Source organism: Excalfactoria chinensis, chromosome 5 (genome assembly GCF_039878825.1).
Source record: "Excalfactoria chinensis isolate bCotChi1 chromosome 5, bCotChi1.hap2, whole genome shotgun sequence".
Lineage (NCBI taxonomy): Eukaryota > Metazoa > Chordata > Aves > Galliformes > Phasianidae > Excalfactoria > Excalfactoria chinensis.
In genome coordinates, this window is record NC_092829.1 from 35,651,619 (window position 1) to 35,672,544 (window position 20,926).

At 41.8% G+C, this 20,926-nt stretch overlaps 1 protein-coding gene across 2 annotated transcripts; it reads left to right on the forward strand.

The window, feature by feature from the left end:
- Positions 1-2,385: 2,385 nt before the first annotated feature.
- Positions 2,386-20,399, forward strand: SYT13 (synaptotagmin 13). Of its 2 annotated transcripts, none has more exons than XM_072337290.1 (6): positions 2,386-2,930; positions 7,715-7,937; positions 10,236-10,376; positions 10,473-10,783; positions 14,188-14,317; positions 14,590-20,399. In XM_072337290.1, exons 1-6 carry the CDS (start codon positions 2,748-2,750, stop codon positions 14,892-14,894), a joined length of 1,293 nt encoding a protein of 430 aa, XP_072193391.1. In that variant the 5' UTR covers positions 2,386-2,747; the 3' UTR covers positions 14,895-20,399. The 2 variants fall into 2 exon arrangements, with proteins under 2 accessions (XP_072193391.1, XP_072193392.1); XM_072337291.1 differs by having other exon boundaries at positions 10,242-10,376.
- The last annotated feature ends 527 nt before the right edge of the window (positions 20,400-20,926 follow it).

Sequence of the window (20,926 nt, forward strand, 5' to 3'; positions counted from 1 at the left end):
AAAAGATCACATACTGCTAATATTCCATGTTTACCAGGAGCTGTTTTGTTTTCCTAGCAATGGCTAGGAAGGGCAGCAAACAGTTGCTGCATTGCTGTTATTATTAAAGTATAGCATCTTTTTACATTTCACAGTGCAGATAATTTCTGGCAATGGAAACTTAATCTTCATGTATGAGCCACTAGAAAACATCTTGAAGATATATATTACTAAACTATTTCTTGCAGACAATTTTTATCTGTCCTTCTTTCTACAGCCTGTTGTAAGCAGTTTTTATGTAATTCTCAGAACAGCTTGTAGCAAACACGTGAAAATTGCATCTCATGCACAGGCCTTCTCCACTCCAGATCTCTGTCAGCGTGCTCTACCCTTAACAATGTCTTCTTCCTTTCTGTACGATTTCCAAATGTCAGGGACCTCTGGTTTAGCTGTGTCAGATTTCATTAGCACCTCTAGAAAGCACCCATTCTGTAGAGGAAACCAAAGGCATTATAAACACCACATCCTGTCCTTTTTGTTCTCTTGCAGTTTCTCCCCTCTCCTACCTCCTTCCAGCAGTGACGAATGACCCTGACAACATGATTCACAGAATCATAGAATCATTAAGGTTGGAAAGACCAGTAAGATCATCCAGTCCAACTATCAGCCCATGTCTGTTACTGCTCTAGACCATGTCTGTCCCTCAGTGCCACATCTACACATTCCTTGAACACGTCCAGGGAGAATGATTCCACTGCCTCCCTGGGCAACCTACACCAACGTCTCACCTCTCTTTCTGAGAAGAAAATTTTCCTAATATCTAACCTGAAATTCTTCAACATAAGCCCTTTCAACGCTCTAATTACAATGTTACACTTCAACTATGGGTAAATGATGTACTTGCACATATTTGGCAAGTAAAAAAAAATGTTATAAAAGTCTGCCCCGTCACATAAAGATCAGATCAGCTGAGTAAAGCACAAGGATGCTGTTCAAGGCATTAGAAGTTCCTCAGCCACAAAGACTAAGAACCAAAGAAAGTGTTTATCAGACTACCTGTGGTGTTCTTCCCACTACTGAGATATCTCAGTGACCCAAACTGGTCCTTTATGTTCTTGCATAGGCAGAAGACAACACTAGGTTTTCCTTCTGTGGGCAGAGCTGGAAAGGTCTGTTTCCATGGGCTCAGCAATATAGCAGGGAATTGTCTCTGAATAAGGAGTACATCATGATCCTCTTCTTGAAAGGAACCAAGGGAGTTGGGAAACAAGGGTCAAGGCTTGTATCTGGTCAAGCCTATTGAGTGAGTAGGAAGCAAGATGATAGAATACGCAGTGTTAAAGAGAAGACTTTACCACTGTGAGTTGGACATGCAAGGGAAGGTTTGTGAGAGGAAGATGAACATGTCACCTATGATTGAATAAAGGTGAGTGAGTGGTCATGATTAAAGAGTAAAAGAACCAAATAAGTTAAATATATATATATATCTAAACTTAAGCTATATATATATATATACATATATATTCTAAACAGCTCTGTGTATAGATTTTACTCTTTTTCCTGATCCACAGACAGAAGCTGTATTCAAAAACAGAGAGATAAAGAAAATAGAACTGGCTACTTTTTCCAGACCCATATAAGGAACATTTGGAATCTTGCTTACTAGTTTCACTCCTGCCCAGTTACGTACTGACTCAGAATTAGAACCATCTTCAGGCCACTGGGTACGTACTCCTTGTAAAGTACCCCAGGAAATGGTTATTTGTGCTTGGAATTGATTTTCCTCTCCCCCAACTTGAGCAGTCTGAGAAAGAAGGAAAAAAAATAAATGAGTCAAAGGAAGTCTGAGAGAAGTGTGTGGCCCTTCAGGTCTATTCAAGTGGGTTCTTTCACTCTGCTCATTGGCTCACTGCCTGACGCTGGTGTAGTAAGCAGTATGACTAATACTCAGCATATGCTGTTTGCTCTCTCATTCTCTCCAGAGGAAAAAGCATATGCATTAGTATGCCTTGTTTGATAGGATTTTCTGCTGTCTTTTGGACAGAAATGCTGCTCTGCACTAATGCTGGAGAAAGAAGCTCTGAAAGGGGCAGACCTGCACTCAGCTGGGGAAGGATATGAGGTGTGAGACAGTTTTTAACTCTTGCAGGTGTTCATTCCCCCACCCTTTGAAGAAAGATGAAGTTTTGCCTGACACAGGCTTTGTTCTGACTCTAGCACTCTCATGCATATCATAACCAGGGAAGCACTTTTGACAATCACAATATTTATGTTAAAATAGAAAAACCTCAACCTCTTGAGCAAATGAGCAGGCTAGCTGTCAGAAAGACAGCTGGAGAGCTGATCAAATATTTGGATGCTCTTTCTCTGAGTTAGCTAGCAAGGCCCAGCCCCTTCTGCTGACGTCTTTCCTCTTTATCACACATCAGACTTTTCCCAGTGGAGGTGGAGAACAGGCTTCAATGAAAACTGCCTGTTTGCAGCTATATGGATATTACAGCCACCACAAGCACTATTTCCTCTACCTGACCTGGAGCAGAAACATCACTAGCAGGATAGAAAGGGAACCTGGTTGCCTAGCAAAGGTGGAATGATTTATCTCTGTCTCTAGATTGGTCCCTTTTCTTTGCTGCACTAGAGAATTGTTTTCAGACTTCCAAGGAGAATGAAGCCAGGCTAGAAATCGGAGTGGATGTAAAACAGCTGTTCTCCCAGGGAGAAGGAGTCACAGGTTTTCATTGCTTTTTGTTCCTGTGCAGCTCAGGACAATGGTTTTGTCTGCCCCAATTATTGCCCTTGGGGCTACCTTAGGGACTGCAACTAGCATCCTTGCCCTCTGTGGTCTCACCTGCTTCTGCAAATGCAAGCAACCTGGGAAAGAACTCTCAGAAAAGGACCAAGATGAGGACACAGAAAATGCTAAGCCCAGTGTGCTTCAGCCAGCCCAGCAAGTAAGACACTATCTCTCACTCTATGATTTTTTTTTTCTTTAAATGCTGGGGGGGAAGGCAAGGGAGGGGGGGGGGGTGGAATGCAACTTCTCTATTAAGCTGCTCAGTATGTGGTTTATGCTGCCTATTTATCTGCTTACTGTGTTCAGGATGTAATATCACGTTAATGGGAGGAGGACTGAGGGGAGCAGAGATAGGAGCTGGGTGACCCACTGAATTATCAGAGCAGCAGATAGCTGCCACACAGCCAAAGAGAGAAAGCTGCTAATGGTAAAAACAGGGGAGGAGGTCTGAAAATGCTGCTCAGCTGCCAGTCTGGTCAAGGGAAATCATTTCCTGAGAACAGAAGACTGGACTTTACCAGGTGGCACACAGCATTATAAAGACAAGACTCCTGCTGGGATCTCCTGTACCAGCTATTTACCTAGCTCTGTTCACAGTGTCTTGTGGTTCCTGCAGAATAGTTCCCTCTCAACAGCTGATTTTCTTGTGAAAATCATCCCTCTTCATCTCTCTGCCCCTCTAACAGGGATTAATTATTGATGAAATTAAAACCAGGCACTGAGATGATAATAAAAATGATAGCAAGAATCTGTGTTGTGATGACCGGACAATCTCAGCATGCTGAGGATTGCTTTGTTACTCATTGTAAGAGCAGTGTGACATACTGGTAATGTCAGGCATCCTTGCACAATCCTTCTTTCTTGTTAGAATCCAGAACATCCCTTTATTCAGTCCTGAGACCAGTGCAAGAGAGAGCAACAGGAATTACAGGACCCTTCTAGTACATTTATTAATGTGAATCTCTCCTTCAAAGGGAAGCGTTTGATTTTATTTACTTTATGCTCATTGTCATCAGCATGAGCTATAGCAACATGTATGTCTCTGGAAGTATTACCTGTTGGCTGTTGCTCTTGAAGCTTATACGTGCCTAAGCCTATATCACTCCCATCTGGCTGTTCAACCAAATGCAATGCCACAGCAACCAAGTCCAAAGGCTGGTGATCCTCTGTATAAAAGCCTTCATTTGCCTTTAATTAACTGAACTGCTTATTATTTTTGTTCTAAAGAGAGTAGTAGGAGTCCTACCTGATCTCCTCTGTAATGTGTATAATTGTATATTTAGTCTTTCTCTGGGTACTACTCCAGCTCTCAGTAAAGAAGAGCTTTACTCATGCTCCTGTTGCAGATTATTCTGAGGAAAGATAACCATATCTATGAGTTGTAGTGTAACATATGATGCAGAATAGCATCACAATAGCTTCTGATTGCTGGAGGATGGGAGGAGGCTCCACTGACCATGACTGAATGAATATCTGCACCAAGCTTAGGACTTAGCCAGAGATTGCTGTTAATTCTGACCATTCTTGCACAAGTGTGGTCAGCACTTTCTAATATTGGCTTGCATTCTCCTAAGATGAATTTCAGCTGCTCTCTGCCCTCTTTGGAGAAGATTTGACAGAATTGTCAGTCTCCTTTCTTGCCTAACCCATACAACTTCTGTATAAAAGGATGGGCAATACTGTTGAGATCTTCCAAATTCACTGTTAAAGTGAGTGGAAAGTGTGGATCTTTGACAGTCATCATCACTTTGCATAGTATTACCCCCACAGTCTCTTTGTACAAAAGATTTGTTGTTGGTTTTTTTCCTCTCAAAAACCTCTCAAATTTAGACAGTCTTTTGTGAAACACTTTGGGAAAGCATTAATAAACTCTGGAGCCTGTCCTTCAAGATGTGACCCTTTTTGCATGACTGAAATAACTCTAAGTTATCAAGTCAAACCATGCCCCCAAACACAGCTAAGACCCCAGTACTTCATGGGTTATAGTCCTCACAACATTTCTACACATGTTAGGTTTTGCCACAACATAATCCAGTGTTTGACCAAATTACTCAACCTATTCTCAGTGTATCACTCTTACCCAAATGACTTAATGTCATAGAATCACTGAGGTTGGAAAAGACCTAAAAGATCATCCAGTCCAACCATTCACCTATTACTAATAGCTCCCAATAAACCATGTCCCTCAACACAACATCCAGTCTTTCCATTCTGTTACAGAAAGAGCAAAACATTCATAGTTTGTATATTCTGTATCTTTAACAATTCTTTCCAATTTAAATAGTTTTGTTGCCAGGCACATGCATTCTCCTGTGCTTTCACTGAATCAGAATTAGCCTTCTTTCCTTGAAGGAATAAATCTCAAATAATCTCAAATTGAATTCTGAGCTTGTGCCTTAGTTACATCCTCTGCATCTATGCTTATAAATTGTCCTGTTGGGACTTTTTTCCAACTGCATTAGCTTTATTATACAGCCTTGTGCTGTATGTCCTAGTCAGTGTTTGGCATACTTAATTACTGGAGCTTATCAGGGCCACTGATTCTGATAAACAGAGATGACAATAGAAAGATGAAACAAGTCTGCATTTTGTTTACTTGGCACATCTCCCATGACACTGATGCTTGTATATGCTATAGATAGAGGCTCCCCATGGACATGCCCTGCATACTTGAGAAGGAAGAGTTCAAACACAAAGATATATCTACAGAACTATTACTAACTGCTGTAGATGTGCAAAGTATCAGCAAAAGGTGCAGGTTAAAAAGCCTAAACACATCCAGCAGTGGCAGCAATCTGGTGCATTGTCTGAATGTCAATACCACCAGACCAAGAAGGGTCAGCTGAAGCCTCCTGACTAATTTTGGTTTCTTTGCTTTCACACATTTTATGCAGTATTATATGATTTGTTCTGTATTTAAGATATTGCTGCTGCAAAGGAAACTTCCATAGAGCACAGCTCTGCAAGTTGCTTAGTAGACAACACTTATGAACAGAGCTGGCAGCAAAAACAATAAACAGGGGCAGATGTATTTGGAAGAGGTTGGTGGGCTAGTTCCACCATGCTCACATGTCTCTCATCTTTAATTCTACTGAGCAGACATGCTAGAAGAATATTTAGACTCAGTGGAGCTCTTAGTTGCTGTATGCTGATGGATTTCTTGGCTAAGTGTCTTCCTTATAGCAAGTGGAGGAAGAGATTACATTAACAATGCTTCAAGTTCGCATGGTATTTTTCCCCATCCCAAAGGATTCCAAAGTGTTTTACATGTGAGATGCCCACAGCTTGCTGTTGTGGTGTGATGGTCAATTGCTAGAACAGCAGTCTCATAAAGTGGGGTCAAGAGAGAAAGAGTAGGCACTGGTTGCTGTAGCACATGCTTTGAGAGTTTAGAGTTGTTGCAGAACAAAAATATCCTGTTTCTTCAAGCTATTGTCTAGTAGTTCCTAACATATTTTGGTTGATTGGTCTTAGATCTGAAGAATCGAAAACTCTGAAAAGTTACTTCAAGCTTCCTGTGTATTTTAGGACCAATGAGGCTCACTTCTCTAAAAGAGGGAATCTCACTACATCATTATTATAAACCAGCACTATATGACTTACATAATACCTAAACTTGCTGAACACTAGGTGGGTATCTGCATACAGTGACGCATTTCTTTTTCAACTCACTCCCATTTCAGTATCCTTAAAATTAGTATAAGAGAAAATGCTGTTACATAGAGGACTTCCTAAATATCAGTGCATCAGCTGCCTTTAAAGTGAGGGATCTAATTAGCTCTTTGCCACTGCAAAAAATCCATGTAACTGCAGTGCTATGATCCCCAAAAGCAGAGTACTGATTCAAGATCTAGAGACCAAGACTGTTCTCTTTCTTCAGCTCTACTTCTTGAGGAATAGCTCAAGACATAAAAATTGGGACCACAAACTCCCAACACAGACAAATGCTCCAGGGCATCATCTACATTCTTTATTAATAGAAAACAGTGACACTAATGAAAAACTTTAATTAATGTTACGAATACTTTTGGGCTCACCTCCATTCTACACTGAACATAGAATAACTTGGCAGGTAGTGGGGTTGGAAAGACTCCCAGTGCACAGTAAACAAACAAAATGGCAGTCTTACTTCCACTTTTTCGTGCTTTGGAAATATTAGCAAAATCTGATGAGAGGGTCAGACTCATCTATTAGTCAGCTTTTTGTTCTTTCCTGTTGATGAATCCAAATATAAATGAATCAGGAATGATTCCAGTTGTGAGTACATGGGAGTCTTTCATGAGATATGAAGAAAAGATGACTGTTGCATTCCACTAAAATATTTTTCATTGCTAGGAGAGAATAGAATTCTTTGTGTCAACCTTTGCCTAGTCTGCCAGGGCATTACATCATTTTTCAAGGTCTCCTGTTGCCATGTTCAGCAATCATCAGATAAATAAAGTTGTAAGAACAAACCTCAAACAAAATGTCCCCATATAACAAAGAAGTAATGTATTTCTAAAATCAGGTAGAACTCTGGTCCTCAGAGCCAACAGATAATCCCAGAGACTGATAGGGCCACTGACTCTACTATTCTTGACATGCTGTTGCAGGGCTGGTCTGCTCAAGCATTTCTCTTTCTACATGATTGCTACACATGGCTGTGTGTGATCCATGCCTTTGCCTTCCTAATGCTTTCTACAAGTTTACTTGAAATGCTGTGTAAAACAGAGGTGATGGTAAACTCTTAATCAAAAAGACACAAACACCAACTAGACAGCAAACAGACTTGGTGAGCAAATATCTTGACATATAGGGAGGTATTGGTTTCTCTAACCCAAGGAACAATGGCAGCAAGAATGACCAGGGATACCATCTTATCTCCCTTTGTATCAGCTCACTTGCCATAGGGAGATTAAAAAGAATTAGTGACAAATAATAAATACTGTCTTAAATTTTCAGTTCAACATTAAGAAAACTGCAGAGCCAGTCCAGCCTCGAGCTCTCCTGAAGTTTCCTAACATTTATGGCCCCAAGCCTGTTGTAACTTCACCTGAAATTGTTAACTACACGCAATATTCCTTGAAGACAACAGAAGAACCAGCCACTGTGAAACACGCTGTTTTGGATGAGAACAGGATGAAGATACAAGTCAATGAAGAATTGTTTGTTCTCCCTCAAAACGGTAGGAACATTTGGTCTTCAGACTATCAGAAGAAAGATTTCTTTCCAGAGTGTAGATCTTTAAAACTTTTGAACATTATGTGATTGTAGTTAGAGTAATAAATGAGGAAATGAAGACAATGGGTGCTTTTCACTCTCCCATCATGAGTATTGTGAGCTCTTTTTTAAATGCATGTGTTTAATATTAAGTAATCATGGAGCACATCAGGAAATTTAAATAACAAATCCATAATTACAACAGGCTGTATTCTTTTTACCTAATCACTTGGTTGTTGATAGAGGAACTGGCTCTCAGGAAGCATGTTTTACATTGAAAAGCATGTATTCAGTGTGAAGCTTTTCCAAGAGCTGCTGTCACAATATGGGTGAAATACTTGGTCAAAACTAAGCAGTACTGCTCCTCTAGAAACCCTGCTAGCTGTCCAGCAACAGCCCTTATCAGGCACATTGGTAGAATGAGTTCAAGTTTACACTTCATTTTCCCTGCCTCTTCATTCCACCAGTTCCATGAGATGTTCTTGGTTTGCTGTAATGTGAAGCAAAACTATAGGCTGACACCACTTTTTTTTTTGGCCAAACAGCATTCTTGTTCCTCAGCCAACCCAAAACATAAGATTCCTGGAGGCTAAGAGAAAATATAATGCTAATTATGTACATCTGGCAGTATATCTGGGTTGCTTCCATAATGATTTTCACCTCCACAATCGTCATTTTAAGCAACATAATTGACTCTTATGGTTACTATGTTACCATGCTAATGAAATCTTCCTGACAATTTGCCAGAGACACAATGCTATCAGTCATAACTTTTTTTTTTTAGTTTAGTTTAGTTGTTGTTTTTTTTTTGTTTGTTTTTTTGAAGAGCTCTTTATTTATATTACCTGTGACTGTATTTTTGTCCTTACGGAAGAATGTTATATAAAAATCACTTAAAGCCCCTCCACTTAACACCTGCAAGTACAGAAAAACAAGGAGTACCACGGTATAGTGCTACAGTGTGATGAAAAGTACAGCAATAACAGTGCAGCAAATCAGGACAATCCCAAATAAAACAATTGTAGATGGAGAAATGGAAAAAAAAAAAGAAAACCTACTTACCTTTAGAAGACCTCAGGTAGGCAAGTCTCCAGCAAGATGTCCTTGTTTCCACTGCCAGCCCTTAAATGAGGTCTGGGAAGGGGTGGATCCTGGCTCCACCCCTTCCGGTCACTCAGGAGTATTGCTTGCAGCTGGGTGCCCCTAGGTTGGCCCTGTTTTTCCACCAGCTGCTCAGTCACTGGTTCAGGTCCTGACTTAGCATTTCTGCTACACATGGAAAGCGGTTGCATTAGTGGAGACCGTCTGAGGCAAATCCTTGGGTGTCAGGAAGATAGTCATAGGATGGAGAGCCTGAAAGATGATGGCAGCATGTAGGCTAAAAGCTCTACGTAAGCGTGTTTGTGTAAGAGCCCCTCTGCACTGCTAATGACAAAAGTCTGCTTCCTGCTGTACCTGATTTCATAGCTCTAGTAATGCTGAAATAAAGCAAAATTTGTTGCATTCTCCTTTTGATGCCACAATGAACTGATTGGGACTGTGGCTGAGATTTTTTAGGAGGAAATGTGCATGTCCCTCTATTATTTTCTATGTGAGTCAGAACTGACCTTGCAGATAAAAGATTTTGATGATAGAAAGATGTGGTTTCCCTTTTAGTCTTGCCTCTTACTTTATTTCAGTATGAAATGTGTACTCAGCTTCAAAACTGTACGTGGAGAAACTGCCTCACACCTTTCCAAGCTCACTATCCTCAACATGGTCAAGTGCTATTGGGATAGATGTCATATTGGCTTTCTGCGTGACAATACTGTGGTGTTAAAACAAATTTAAAAGAAGGTTATACAGGCCTGCATTAATGCAGTTGTGTGGTAGCTCTAAAGCAGACTCAAATTCTCATTTAAATAAAACAAAGCAAAACAAATGTGTAATACACCAACATGCTTTAAAGATTTATATAAAACAATACAGTAACAAGCAAATAGTTTAGGCACCTTGGCTTTGGCATAAGGTGAAAGAGTAAAGGTGAACCACCTCAGAACATGTGGTGGAGGGAGCAGGAAGCTTGTCCGGGTGCTGTGGAAGGAACTGAAAGTGTGAGAAGGCAGTAAGAAGGAGATATGATGAGGGAAGAAAGAGGAACAGAAATGATATTCCTATATATAAAGTGCAGGAATAGTAAGAGATTTAGAATAATTGAGTCAAGACAAGGTGGATTTGTTCTTTCTGGAGGGCAAAGACTTCCTTGCTAATGGGGTTACTTCAGTTCCAGGTGTGGTAAAAGATGTGTGTGTCACGGAGCACTTGAAGCCCGAGCGGGCAGCCAGCTGTAACCAGGTCCCTGAACTGCGCTATTCCCTCACATACGATCAACAAAAAGCTGAGCTGTGTGTGGCCCTTCTGGAAGGTAAGGGGCAGAAATTTGCTATTGATGATTCCCTACTTGGACTTCTTCAGGACTATCCTTTGCGAAAGGTATTTACAGTCAATCTTTCCTTTCCAGCTATGCATGGCAAAATGAGTATTGACCAAGATGCTGGCTGCCATTGCTACATACTGGGCACACTGGTGAGCAAATCTGGCATGACTGAAGCCCAGACAGAGCTGAAAAAGAAGGTGCTTCACACCCTCTGGGAGGAGGCCCTGCGGTTCCCATTAACTGAGGAGGAGATGCAAGAGGGGACACTGACTCTCACCTTGAGAAACTGCGACAAGTTCTCCAGACACAGCATTGTGGGGGAACTCAAACTGAGCCTTGCTAACATGGAGGACTTCGGGATGGCCCAATGGGAAAGGCTAAAGACCCCAGAGAAGGTATGGACTCAGTCTGTGTCACTAGTCCAGAGGCTCCAGTTATTGTGTGCACAAAAGAAGCCTTTTTCCAATACAGCTGCATGTCCGTGGGTGGGTGGCTCATTGCATCTGGACCCAGGTCTGGAGAAGCAATGTGTAACCACAAAGGTGATGTAGTAGAACTCTGTGTTGACCTAACCACTTCAGAAAGCAATCAAAAGCCCATCAGCCCATCCCTTTCATCTACAGCTCCTGGAATTTAAGATGTGTTAAACCTCCCTTTCCTCCTCCCTCAATTACATGATAATCTAACACTGATATCTGCAATTCAAAGCCTATGTCTGGAAGTTACGTGCGTTTCTGTGTGTAAACAATGTAGGGACTGTGGTAGCAAAAGTTCAGCTGCTATGTTGTGCCTTCTCTGCAGAGCTGGGTGTGGGTAGGGCATCTGATAGCAACCTACTCCATACTAAAGAAAAGTCTCTGGCTGAGAGAAGGGCAGAAGATCTGGCAACTTTCGCTGCTGAAAAAAATGGAGGACTAAAATAAATTATCCTCATGTGAGTCATAGTTACTTAAATCCTTGAACCATGATAAAGAGAGCCCTCCATTCTCCCATCATCTACCGTAGTATCCACTCTGTAAACAATACTCCATTAGCAACCAGTTCACAGAGATGGTTGGTTTTCACTCATGTACACCTGGCAGAGTCCTGGCATACTAGGTATACACAGAAACAGTCTGACAGTGCAAGGTTAACGCTAACGCTAACTGCTGAACTGTACTGTCCCAGTTTGAGCTGAGGATGTGCAGTGAAAGCTGAATTTGCGTCATCTGGGACCTGAGAGAGCCAACCCTTGCACAGATAGCTTCTATACAGATCCTGAATCATTCATTCAGAACCAGAGCAGGAGGCAGTGAGGAAGAGCTGATCAAAAAAAGAGCAGCTATTTTTGACAGCATCCATCCAGGAACAAAGTTAGTGGGCTTTGTTTAAAGTCTGACATTTCCTTGAAAAGCCGTGAGCTGCAGAAAATTCATTCCTACCCTCTTGGTAATTCTCCCACACAAGGGAAAGAGCTCAGAGGGGAGCTTGCAGCTAACCAGGTAATGTAATTAGTATTCAGGAATTCACAGAGTGCTGTGAGCAATGCAAATCACAGATATTGCAGACTGATGTCCTTATCTTGTCTTCCTTCCCTCCCACTGCTTTGCTAATGGCAGTGATAATAGTGGTTGCTTACATAGCACCTTTCCTTTTGTGATTTCATGGTGCCCTGCACAGTAACTCACCACTGACCCCGTGATGCCTGTTATCCTCAGTCCACAGAAAGAGAGAGAAGGAAAAGAACGTTTGGCTCGGTCTCTTCACACAAATCTCCAGCAGAAACCAACCATTATGGTTTTGGTTTCATGTGGTTACAGGGTGGTCAAGAACTTGATCAGAATATTAGAGGCTAAAAAGCCATAAGCAGAACATGTGGTGTGTGTGCACAGTGAGTACATGTGCACGTGAGCGTATGTGCATTTACAGCCTGCTACAGCACCCAGCTTCTCAGCCTCTACAGCATTTGCCTATGCAAGGAGCCATAGTCACCAGCTTCTAGCCAAGAGCTACAGTGAGACTTCATGAGATACAGGGTGGATATGTAAACAAAAGCAGTTCATAATTTGCCAAAATTATGGTCTTGTATTAAGGTGATATTTGTATTTGTCAGGGACACACAGCCATTTAAATCTGCCTCTTTTTTTTTTTTTTTTTTGTTTCTTTCTTAAGATGCACTTGCATTTAGGGCAGGATTTATTTAAGTGAAACATATACAAGCCCTTTGTTGCTACCTGAGTGCATGAAGGAAGATTTACTCGGACTGATCTGGGATTGAATTTCAGGCTTCCTTGCTAATAGCCTCCCACCTGAGTTGTGCACAACAAATAAGTCATTCAAACCAGACAGTGATGACAGCCATGCTTTCTGGAGAGTCAATCACCTCACAGGGAGCATATGGAAAGCCTGTCCTTGCCTGTAGAAAGTAACCCGGTGAAAACATAATTTGAAATATTTATGGCTCACTTAGAACTGTAAGTGGAGAGCACAGAAATGGCCTAGAGGAGGGCAGACTGTCCTAAAGCTTGTAGATCACACTAAGGAGTCCGAAGGGAGTCTATTGAATTGGCATTGGCTTCTGTGTCTCTTCTGGATCATTAACCTCACACTAAAACAGATTTCTGTCACAATCTTGCACTTACGGAGAGTAACTTACATCCCTCTTGCCCCTCAACATTTCCTTCCTAGCATGGCAGAGGTACTGCTTTTCAAGGCAGGCTCAGCTGGCAGGAGGTTGTTTCCCTCTTTTCCTGCCTTCAGGGATATTTGTACAGTACAATTGAGAGGGGAATAAAGGCCAGGAGGATAAGAGAACAATTGCTAATGGGAAGAAAGGAATCAAATAATCCAAAGCTAAAATACATATGGCCCCATGAAGTGAATGCTTGATTTTACAAAGCATCTGCCCCAAAGTTAATCCCACTGGGGCAACAGGGATAGCTGTTCACAGGCTGCAGGGAGGCTGGAACAGAGGAAGTGTAGAGCAGTGTGCTGAGCTGACGAGGGTTTTAGGTTGGCTGTTGTTTTTTTTTTTACCACCAGATAAGGTTGACAAAGAAAGTTCAACACCAGCTCCACCAGTCCACCAGCTACTCCAGGTAGCTGGGTGGCACAAGCCAAGGCATCACCTACTCTTTCCCGGCCTGACAATTAAGCAGTGGGGATCTGGGACCATGTCTGGTCAGAGACCCCTCAGGGGAGTGATGAGTGAATTAAAAAGAGCAGTAATGGAAGTAGGGGACATAAATCAAGGACAGCTAGATAGTCTCTAACAAAACGGTGGAATACTTACACAGAGTTCAGCCCCAAATTCTTGTCTGATTAAATATTCCACTGGAAACAGCAGTTAGGAAGCAGTACATAGAATCATAGAAAGGCTTGAGTTGGAAGGGACCTCAAAACCCACTCAATTCCAACCCCTTGCAGTGCTGTCACCCACCAGCTCAGGCTGCCCAGTGCCCCATCCACATCCAGGGAAGGGGCATCCACTGCTTCACTGGAGAGCCTCTGCCAGTGCTTCACCACACTCTGAATAAAGAATTTAATCCTAGCATTTAACCTAAATTTCCCTCAGTTGCTTTCCAGTAGCAAAAGAAAGGAGTAGTCAAAGTGTTCTGGTCCCTGTGAGTAAATGAGGTCTCTTGAATATGTTGCCTGGTTTGTTCTGATCCAGTTTAACTGGAAAAGTCTCCTGTTCTGAGACAGAGAGACAGTTTGGTCAGTCTATGACCTTAAATTCATCCCCTTGTGTTATTTAGTTTTCCTAATGTTATACTTAGATTGCATACAAAATTAACTCTTTATACATCTCAATTTCCAGGAGCCATCTACAGGCCATGGAGAAGTTCTGCTCTCTATCAGCTATCTGCCAGCTGCAAACCGCCTGCTCGTGGTGATTATTAAGGCTAAAAATCTCCATTCCAAGCAGCTGAAAGATCTACTTGGAAATGGTGAGTGGAATAGCAAGAAAAACTGAGATTAATATTTCTGCTATGAAGTAAATCTAGAAAGAAAGTGGGAAATATGGTGTTCACCAGAAAAAAAACTCCAGTTGATTTAGAAAGCTAAAGAGATTTGAACAATTTTTAAAAAGGGAAAGCTAAAAAACCCCAAGATCAGTATTTCTCATATTCTCTTACTCAGTCTATTGTCAATAGTTGAAGTTCTCTTGCATTCATTTCATTAAATGCTCATTAATACAGTATCTCTGATTTCTTTGTAGATGTTTCTGTCAAGGTGACCCTGAGGCACCAGTCCTTGAAGCTGAAGAAGAAGCAGACCAAACGTGCAAAGCACAAGATCAATCCCGTCTGGAATGAGATGATCATGTTTGAGGTGCCTCAAGAGCTGCTGCGTGCCTCTAGTGTAGAGCTGGAAATGCTGAGCCAGGATGGTGCTGGGCAAAGCCAAGTGCTCGGCAAGTGCAGCCTGGGTTTGCATGTCACAGGCACAGAGAGGAACCACTGGGAAGAAATGCTGAGGAACCCCAGAAGACAGATTGCCATGTGGCATCAGCTCCACATGTAGGCATGCTATGACTACTGCCAACCAGATTTCCACCAAGCCTCTGAGCGTGGGGAAATAAGCTGCATTTCACCTTCCACTCTCCCATCCACCAAGTGGCCCAGCATAGCATTCTTCTCAGGCCACCCACTCTGATTGCCAAAGGAAACTGTCTGGAAAATGTATTTAGAGGACAATCGCTCACCCTACCATGTGGTTCTCTCAAATAAAGGGCCTGGCTGTCTGGGTGATTTGAATCACTTTTGTTAGCCTGCCCACAGTCATTTCTTTGAGTTCCCAGTTTCTGCAGAGAAGCTGAGGGGGTCAGAGGGATCACAGAAATCTCAGCTGCTCTTTGGCATCTGGCACTTTCACCCAAGCTCAGTGGTGAGGGCTGGCTCCATAACATGCAGCAGTCATTTTGCCAGTCGCTGTTTTTCATAATGCTTTATAAGACTGTGAGAAATGAAGATCAAAAAATTAATGCTGACTTCTGACCCAAAGCAGTAGTAGAGAGAGAAGCCAGGTGGAGGCATAGATGAATGTGCATTAGACGGATATCTAGAAGTACAGAAGGAACAGAGGAAGAAGAGAGACAGTCATACTGTCACCCAGTGTAGTCTTTGAAGCAAACACTGCCAAACAAGAAGTCAAATATTTTTCTTCACTTTTGTTTATTAGAGTGTTTGATACCGTAGCTTTAGGGTTCGTGAAAACTGTTGAGAGCATGGAAGTTTCAGAATCCTCTAAGAAATCACCTATCTCTTCTATCTTCCTATATCACCCATGAAGACTCTAAACATGGACAGCAAGTTATTACTGATATTACCTCCAAAAAAGTGGACCAAATTCTTCTGCTTACTGACATTCTGTTTGGGAATTTCTGATCTGAAAAAGTTTCAAATACAGTAATTGAATTCCAGGAAGTATCTATACAAAAGAAGTGGGATCCTTTCATACCTTAGCATTTGATTGATGGTCTTGGTTTGAAGTTAACTATCACGCCCAATTCTCATACCTGCATTACCTGAAGAAAACCCTTCAGAACGGCCATGTATTTCATCACTTCCAGACAGAAGGAATTCACCAACCAGACATACTCTCTAGAGCTTGCTTTTTTTGTGTGCACTTACAAGATCTGATGTGGCTTACATGTTACTGTTTACTGTTCTTTTCGTGTCTGGATGGACTGAAAAGCTGGCCCTGCCAGCAATTATGTTACGATCTCATAAGCACACAGATTGTTCTACCACTTTATTTCAAGTAGTAGACCCAGCTTTGAGGGACTTGTATGGGGACAAGACATCCAAAAGTCTGAAAACAGGATCATATGTTTTGTAGCACTGAAATACTCTGAGAACTTCATTTTTTGTAGGGTTAGTGTGATCCTCTGTTTAATTCAAAATATTAAACTGGGCTTTATCTAGAATACATCCCATTTTGCTGATTTAGCCAAACAAGTCTAGTAAACTGTCAGGTGAAGGCTAACACCCTGCAGTGAAAGGGGAAACAACCTGAACCAGTCTCTGAAAACTGGCTGAAGTGTCAGGCACAGGTTTGTGAACCGAGGAGTGAAGTTCAGCTGGAAGCCACTCACTGGTAGTGACTGTGGTGGTATTCGGGCCAACTCTGTTTAACATCTTCATTAATGACCTGGATGACAGGACAGAGCACACCTTAAGCAAGTTTGCAGAGGATACAAAACTGAGTGTAGTGGTTGATACACAAATTTCTTGTGCTGCTTTTCAGAGGGATGAGAACAGGCTGGAGAAATGGACTGACAAGAATGCTCAATAAAATGAAAGGTAAAGTTCTGCAACTGAGGAGGAACAACTCCATGCAACACCATAGGGCTGGGGCCAACCATCTGGGAAGCAGCTTTGCAAAGAACCTAGGGCCCTGGTAGAAACCAAGTCAAACATAAACCAGCAGTGTACTTCTGCATCAAAAAAGTACAACAGTGCCTTGGGCTGCATTATGAAAACCATTGCCAGCAGGCCAGTGGGGGTGATTCTACCCAGCACTGGTGAGGACAGACCTGGAGTGCTGTGTCCTGCTCTTGGCTTCCAAGGCAAGAAAGATTTGGATTTACAGGAACAAGTGCAGCAAAGGGCCATGAAGATGATTACAGGAGATAAGCATCTTTTGTATGAGGAGAAGCTGAGACCTGACACCATCTAGCCTGGAGAAGAGAAGGCTCAAAGGGAATTCTATCAATGTGTGTAAGTACCTGATCTGGAAGAACAGAAAAGAAGATTGAGTTAGATTCTTCTCAGTAGTGTCCAGTGACAACATAGGAGGAAATGGGCACAAATCACAAATACATATAATTGTAAGTGAATGTGAGAGAAAAATTCAGAAAGAAAGAAAGGAAGAGAGAGAGAGAGAGAGAGAGAGAGAGAGAGAGAGGGATGATTAAACAGTGGATCTAGTTTCCAAGAGAAGTTGTTGGACCTTGGAGACACCTGAAACCTGACTGGACATTGTATTGGACAATCTGCTGTAGTTTATACTGCTTTGAACAGAGATGGGACTGGACAAGATGTTCTCCAGAGGTCCTTTCCACTCGCAGAGACTGTGTGACTCTGAACAGATCAACAAGGTCAATGAACAGTGAAGAACATTATCTTTACATTGCTACTCTCAGTACAGGGTGGTGTAGCAGCGAGTTACACGATCACTTTGAAGAAAGAGATAAAAACAGCTTTGACCAAACAAACAAACAAGCAGACAGAAAATTAAATAAATGAATGAATAAATAAATAAGCCACCGAATCTTATACCAAATGGTTTAATGTCTGCTATTGCTCCACTGGCTAGGGGAGGTTTAATTAGATAAAAACAAAAATGACTTTGTTTTATGGAATTTTGTTTTATTAAGAAAGAGCTGTAGGATGCTGTGATTAAAGTAAACATAGCAGAAACTTAGTTGATAGCAAATCCTCAGTAGTTTCTCTGTTCTGTGTTCTGTTGTATGTAGATATGCCTATAGGTTTGGAATAATCATTTCCATTTAAGTGCAATATTTGTTGTCATGTTGGCCTGTTCTTCCTATAGTTCCTGGCATCAATGCAATTCTTCCTTCCTTTTAGTATAATGATAAGAAGAGCATCTTCATGGTATGATGCTATTTGGCTGGCAATGAAAAGCCTGAAGGGCCAAATATTTGTCTTGCTGCCAAGAGATTTCTCCAGTTCTGCCTCCTGCTTATTTTAATGAACCTTTTATAACATCTTGGTGACTGATTGTGAACAGCATTATCTGCCTCTGCCCCTGGTGATTTTGGCGCACCCTGTAATTAGATAGCAATCCTACAGCACCTAAGAAATAGCCCCTTGAAATCCGATTTTCCTGTGAAAAATATGTCCTCTATTATAGAAGAGAAAGATATGAGTAGACACTTAACCACAAAATAGTCTTAAGGCAAAAAGTGGTGTCATCAGAGTTAAAGGCTGGTGTTGTTCCTTCCTTTGCTGTATGCAATTGAAACAGAGAACAAATGTATGCATCTCTCCTGACTGGATCTTTTTTACTGTCTGGCATTTTAGCCTGGGAAGAATGCTTTTTGCATTCAGCTCAGTCTTAAGAGGCTGCCAGGTGTTGATTTAACGAGGCAGGAGATGTTCTAGGGACTGAAAGGCAGTGCAGTTAAGGGTGCTGGCTCCCATGAACAGAAGGAATGTTGCGTACGTGTGGTACTGGAGGGGCAGGGACGCCCAACCCTGGCCCTTTTGAACTTTGTTAATAGGAGCTGTTTGTCATCAAATTCCTGCTCCTGTGCAGTGCCCTGCCTTTATGCCATGAAACTGCCTGCATCAGGCAGTGCTTGCATGCCCCGAGCCCCAGCACCCCATGGGCTGTAGGAACTAAATTTGCCTGAGCAGATGAACTGTAGAGCTATTGTGGGAAATGGCAACATAATATATATATATAAACAAAAAGTATCTGGAAATTCCCAGTGTTATCACTTGGTTGAACTTGGTTGATCATAGTGGTCTTTCATGACCTTAATGATTCTATGATTCCATAACAGGTGACAATAGGTTATGACAATTAATGTTTTTAAGTAATGTGTTTGACCAAGAGGCCAGGTCAGTAGATTCCCCAATGGTAATTCAGTGGTTGCACTGATCCTTCTGTCTTCTATTAACCCATTAATATGAAGAAGTGTTAAGGCTGGAAGCAAACAAGTTGTGAAGATAAAAAAAAAAAAAAAAAAAAAACCACCAAAAACCACCACCAACAAAAACAAGAACAAAAGATACCCTAGGGAATTTGTGCTAATGTAGGAAAGATTAAAAAAAAAAAAGCACACAGATAACTGATAGTCCCTAAAACACAGAATCACAAAATCACTAAGGTTGGAAAAGACCACTAAGTTCATCTAGTCCAGCTGTCAACCCATTGTCATTACTACCCTTGGCACTTTCTCCAGTTCTAAGGGGCAGTGGTTGCAGTTGTTGTCCTGTAAATGGACAAAGTATTTCCCTCAGTTCTTGTCCCAAGTATCCTTGAATGCTGGTGGGAACCATGTTCACTTTGCAAAGAGGAAACACATCAGAAGTTAATGGAAAAGTCACTTCAACAAGTCTGGGATAAGGCTGGGAATACTTTCAGGTTCAACTCTTCTCCCAGGAGTTATTCTGCTTTCAACATTGTGAACAAAAGCACTTTTAATTTTGCAAGGATTTGTCATCAGTACTGTGTCCTGAGATACATTTTTTTATCAGAACGGAGGAGTCTGCAGTTTGAGCTTTACAAAAGCAGCCTGAAGTTTGTCCACATTTTCCAGATGTCTGTGAATCTGAGATTCTGGACACGATCTCCACCAAATGGCACACAGGAAACTGTAAGTCATTACTTACTTGATTCCTGTAATGCCCACTTGAAAAGGCAAATTGTGCAGAGATTTCCCACCTCTGCAGCATGAAGACAGAAAGGCTGAAAGTTGCATACTATGCATTATAGTCCAGCTGTCCATCTCTGGCAAGCACAGAATGCACAAACAGCAATGTGGTGGGAAATAGTCTAAAAATGATATCAATAGCAGGGCTTGAGATAAGCACAATGACATTTAGTTAAATCTGGGAGCCGAGGTGCCTTGGACTACGCTCTTTAGGAAGTCAGTTTGAAGTCTGGTGGGATTGAAGGGCAGAACTTTGGCAGTACCTTTTATGAATTCTCAAGTGTAACTAAGTCTCAAGATAAATTTAGTTCATTTGCTGAACGATAAGCATGATGAGCAAAAACTAATACTAAGACACTATATTGTTTCTTCTGTTGGTAATATCAAACTGCACAACAGTAGCAAAGTGAAATAGTGCTTCATGGCCTTCCAGCATGAGAGGGCTTTTCTGCTTACTCAGTCCTTCAGTGTCCAAATGTGTGTATTGCACAGAGCAGATATTGTTTGTCAAGATGATACTGTACGCACAGTCCAAAGCACAAACAGAGCATGAGATTCAGTCTTTGTGTCTACTGTTAGAGCACAAAATGTAAATCACCACAAGTAAATAATTCCAAACTGTGTGTGCATTGTGTCTGTTTGTTTACTGCAGGGTAAGGCCCCTGTGCTGAAGCTCACAAACTGAGGGGCAAAACATTGCGATGAGGCAACAGCAAGTCCTGTGTGCGGCCCACCAAGGGCTGGGTGTGTGGTGAGAAGGGAGCAGCCAGGAGGGGTGTCCTGTTCCGGCCAAACACAGGAAAGCTGTTGGCTTTCAGCAGGGTGGCAACTAAGCAAAGCTATAAAGGTTTTCCTGCAGCTGCAAAGAGGTTAGGGAATGGGATCTGGCAACCAGCTTCCTTCCAGACACTGGCATCATCTCTGAAAACAAGCTAATAAGTGAATTTGGATTCAGTCTTGTTGCTGTTCTTTGTACTTTCAAGGGAATGCTGATGATACTCTGCAAACTGTGTACCTATGAGAAAATTCCTGCTTAGCTGACCTAATACCATCACTGTTTCCTAACAAGGCACAGAGATCAAAAGCTGTACATAAAAGTAAGAGAAAAAGAAACTGGGGGCAGGAATGGGAGATATTTACCTCACTGACA

Coding starts and splice junctions, on each gene's coding strand:
- SYT13 (XM_072337290.1), top strand. CDS start 2,748: ATGGTTTTGTCTGCCCCAATTATTGCCCTTGGGGCTACCTTAGGGACT. Junction 7,938..10,235: donor GTTTGTTCTCCCTCAAAACG/GTAGGAACATTT, acceptor GGGTTACTTCAG/TTCCAGGTGTGGTAAAAGAT. Junction 14,318..14,589: donor GAAAGATCTACTTGGAAATG/GTGAGTGGAATA, acceptor ATTTCTTTGTAG/ATGTTTCTGTCAAGGTGACC.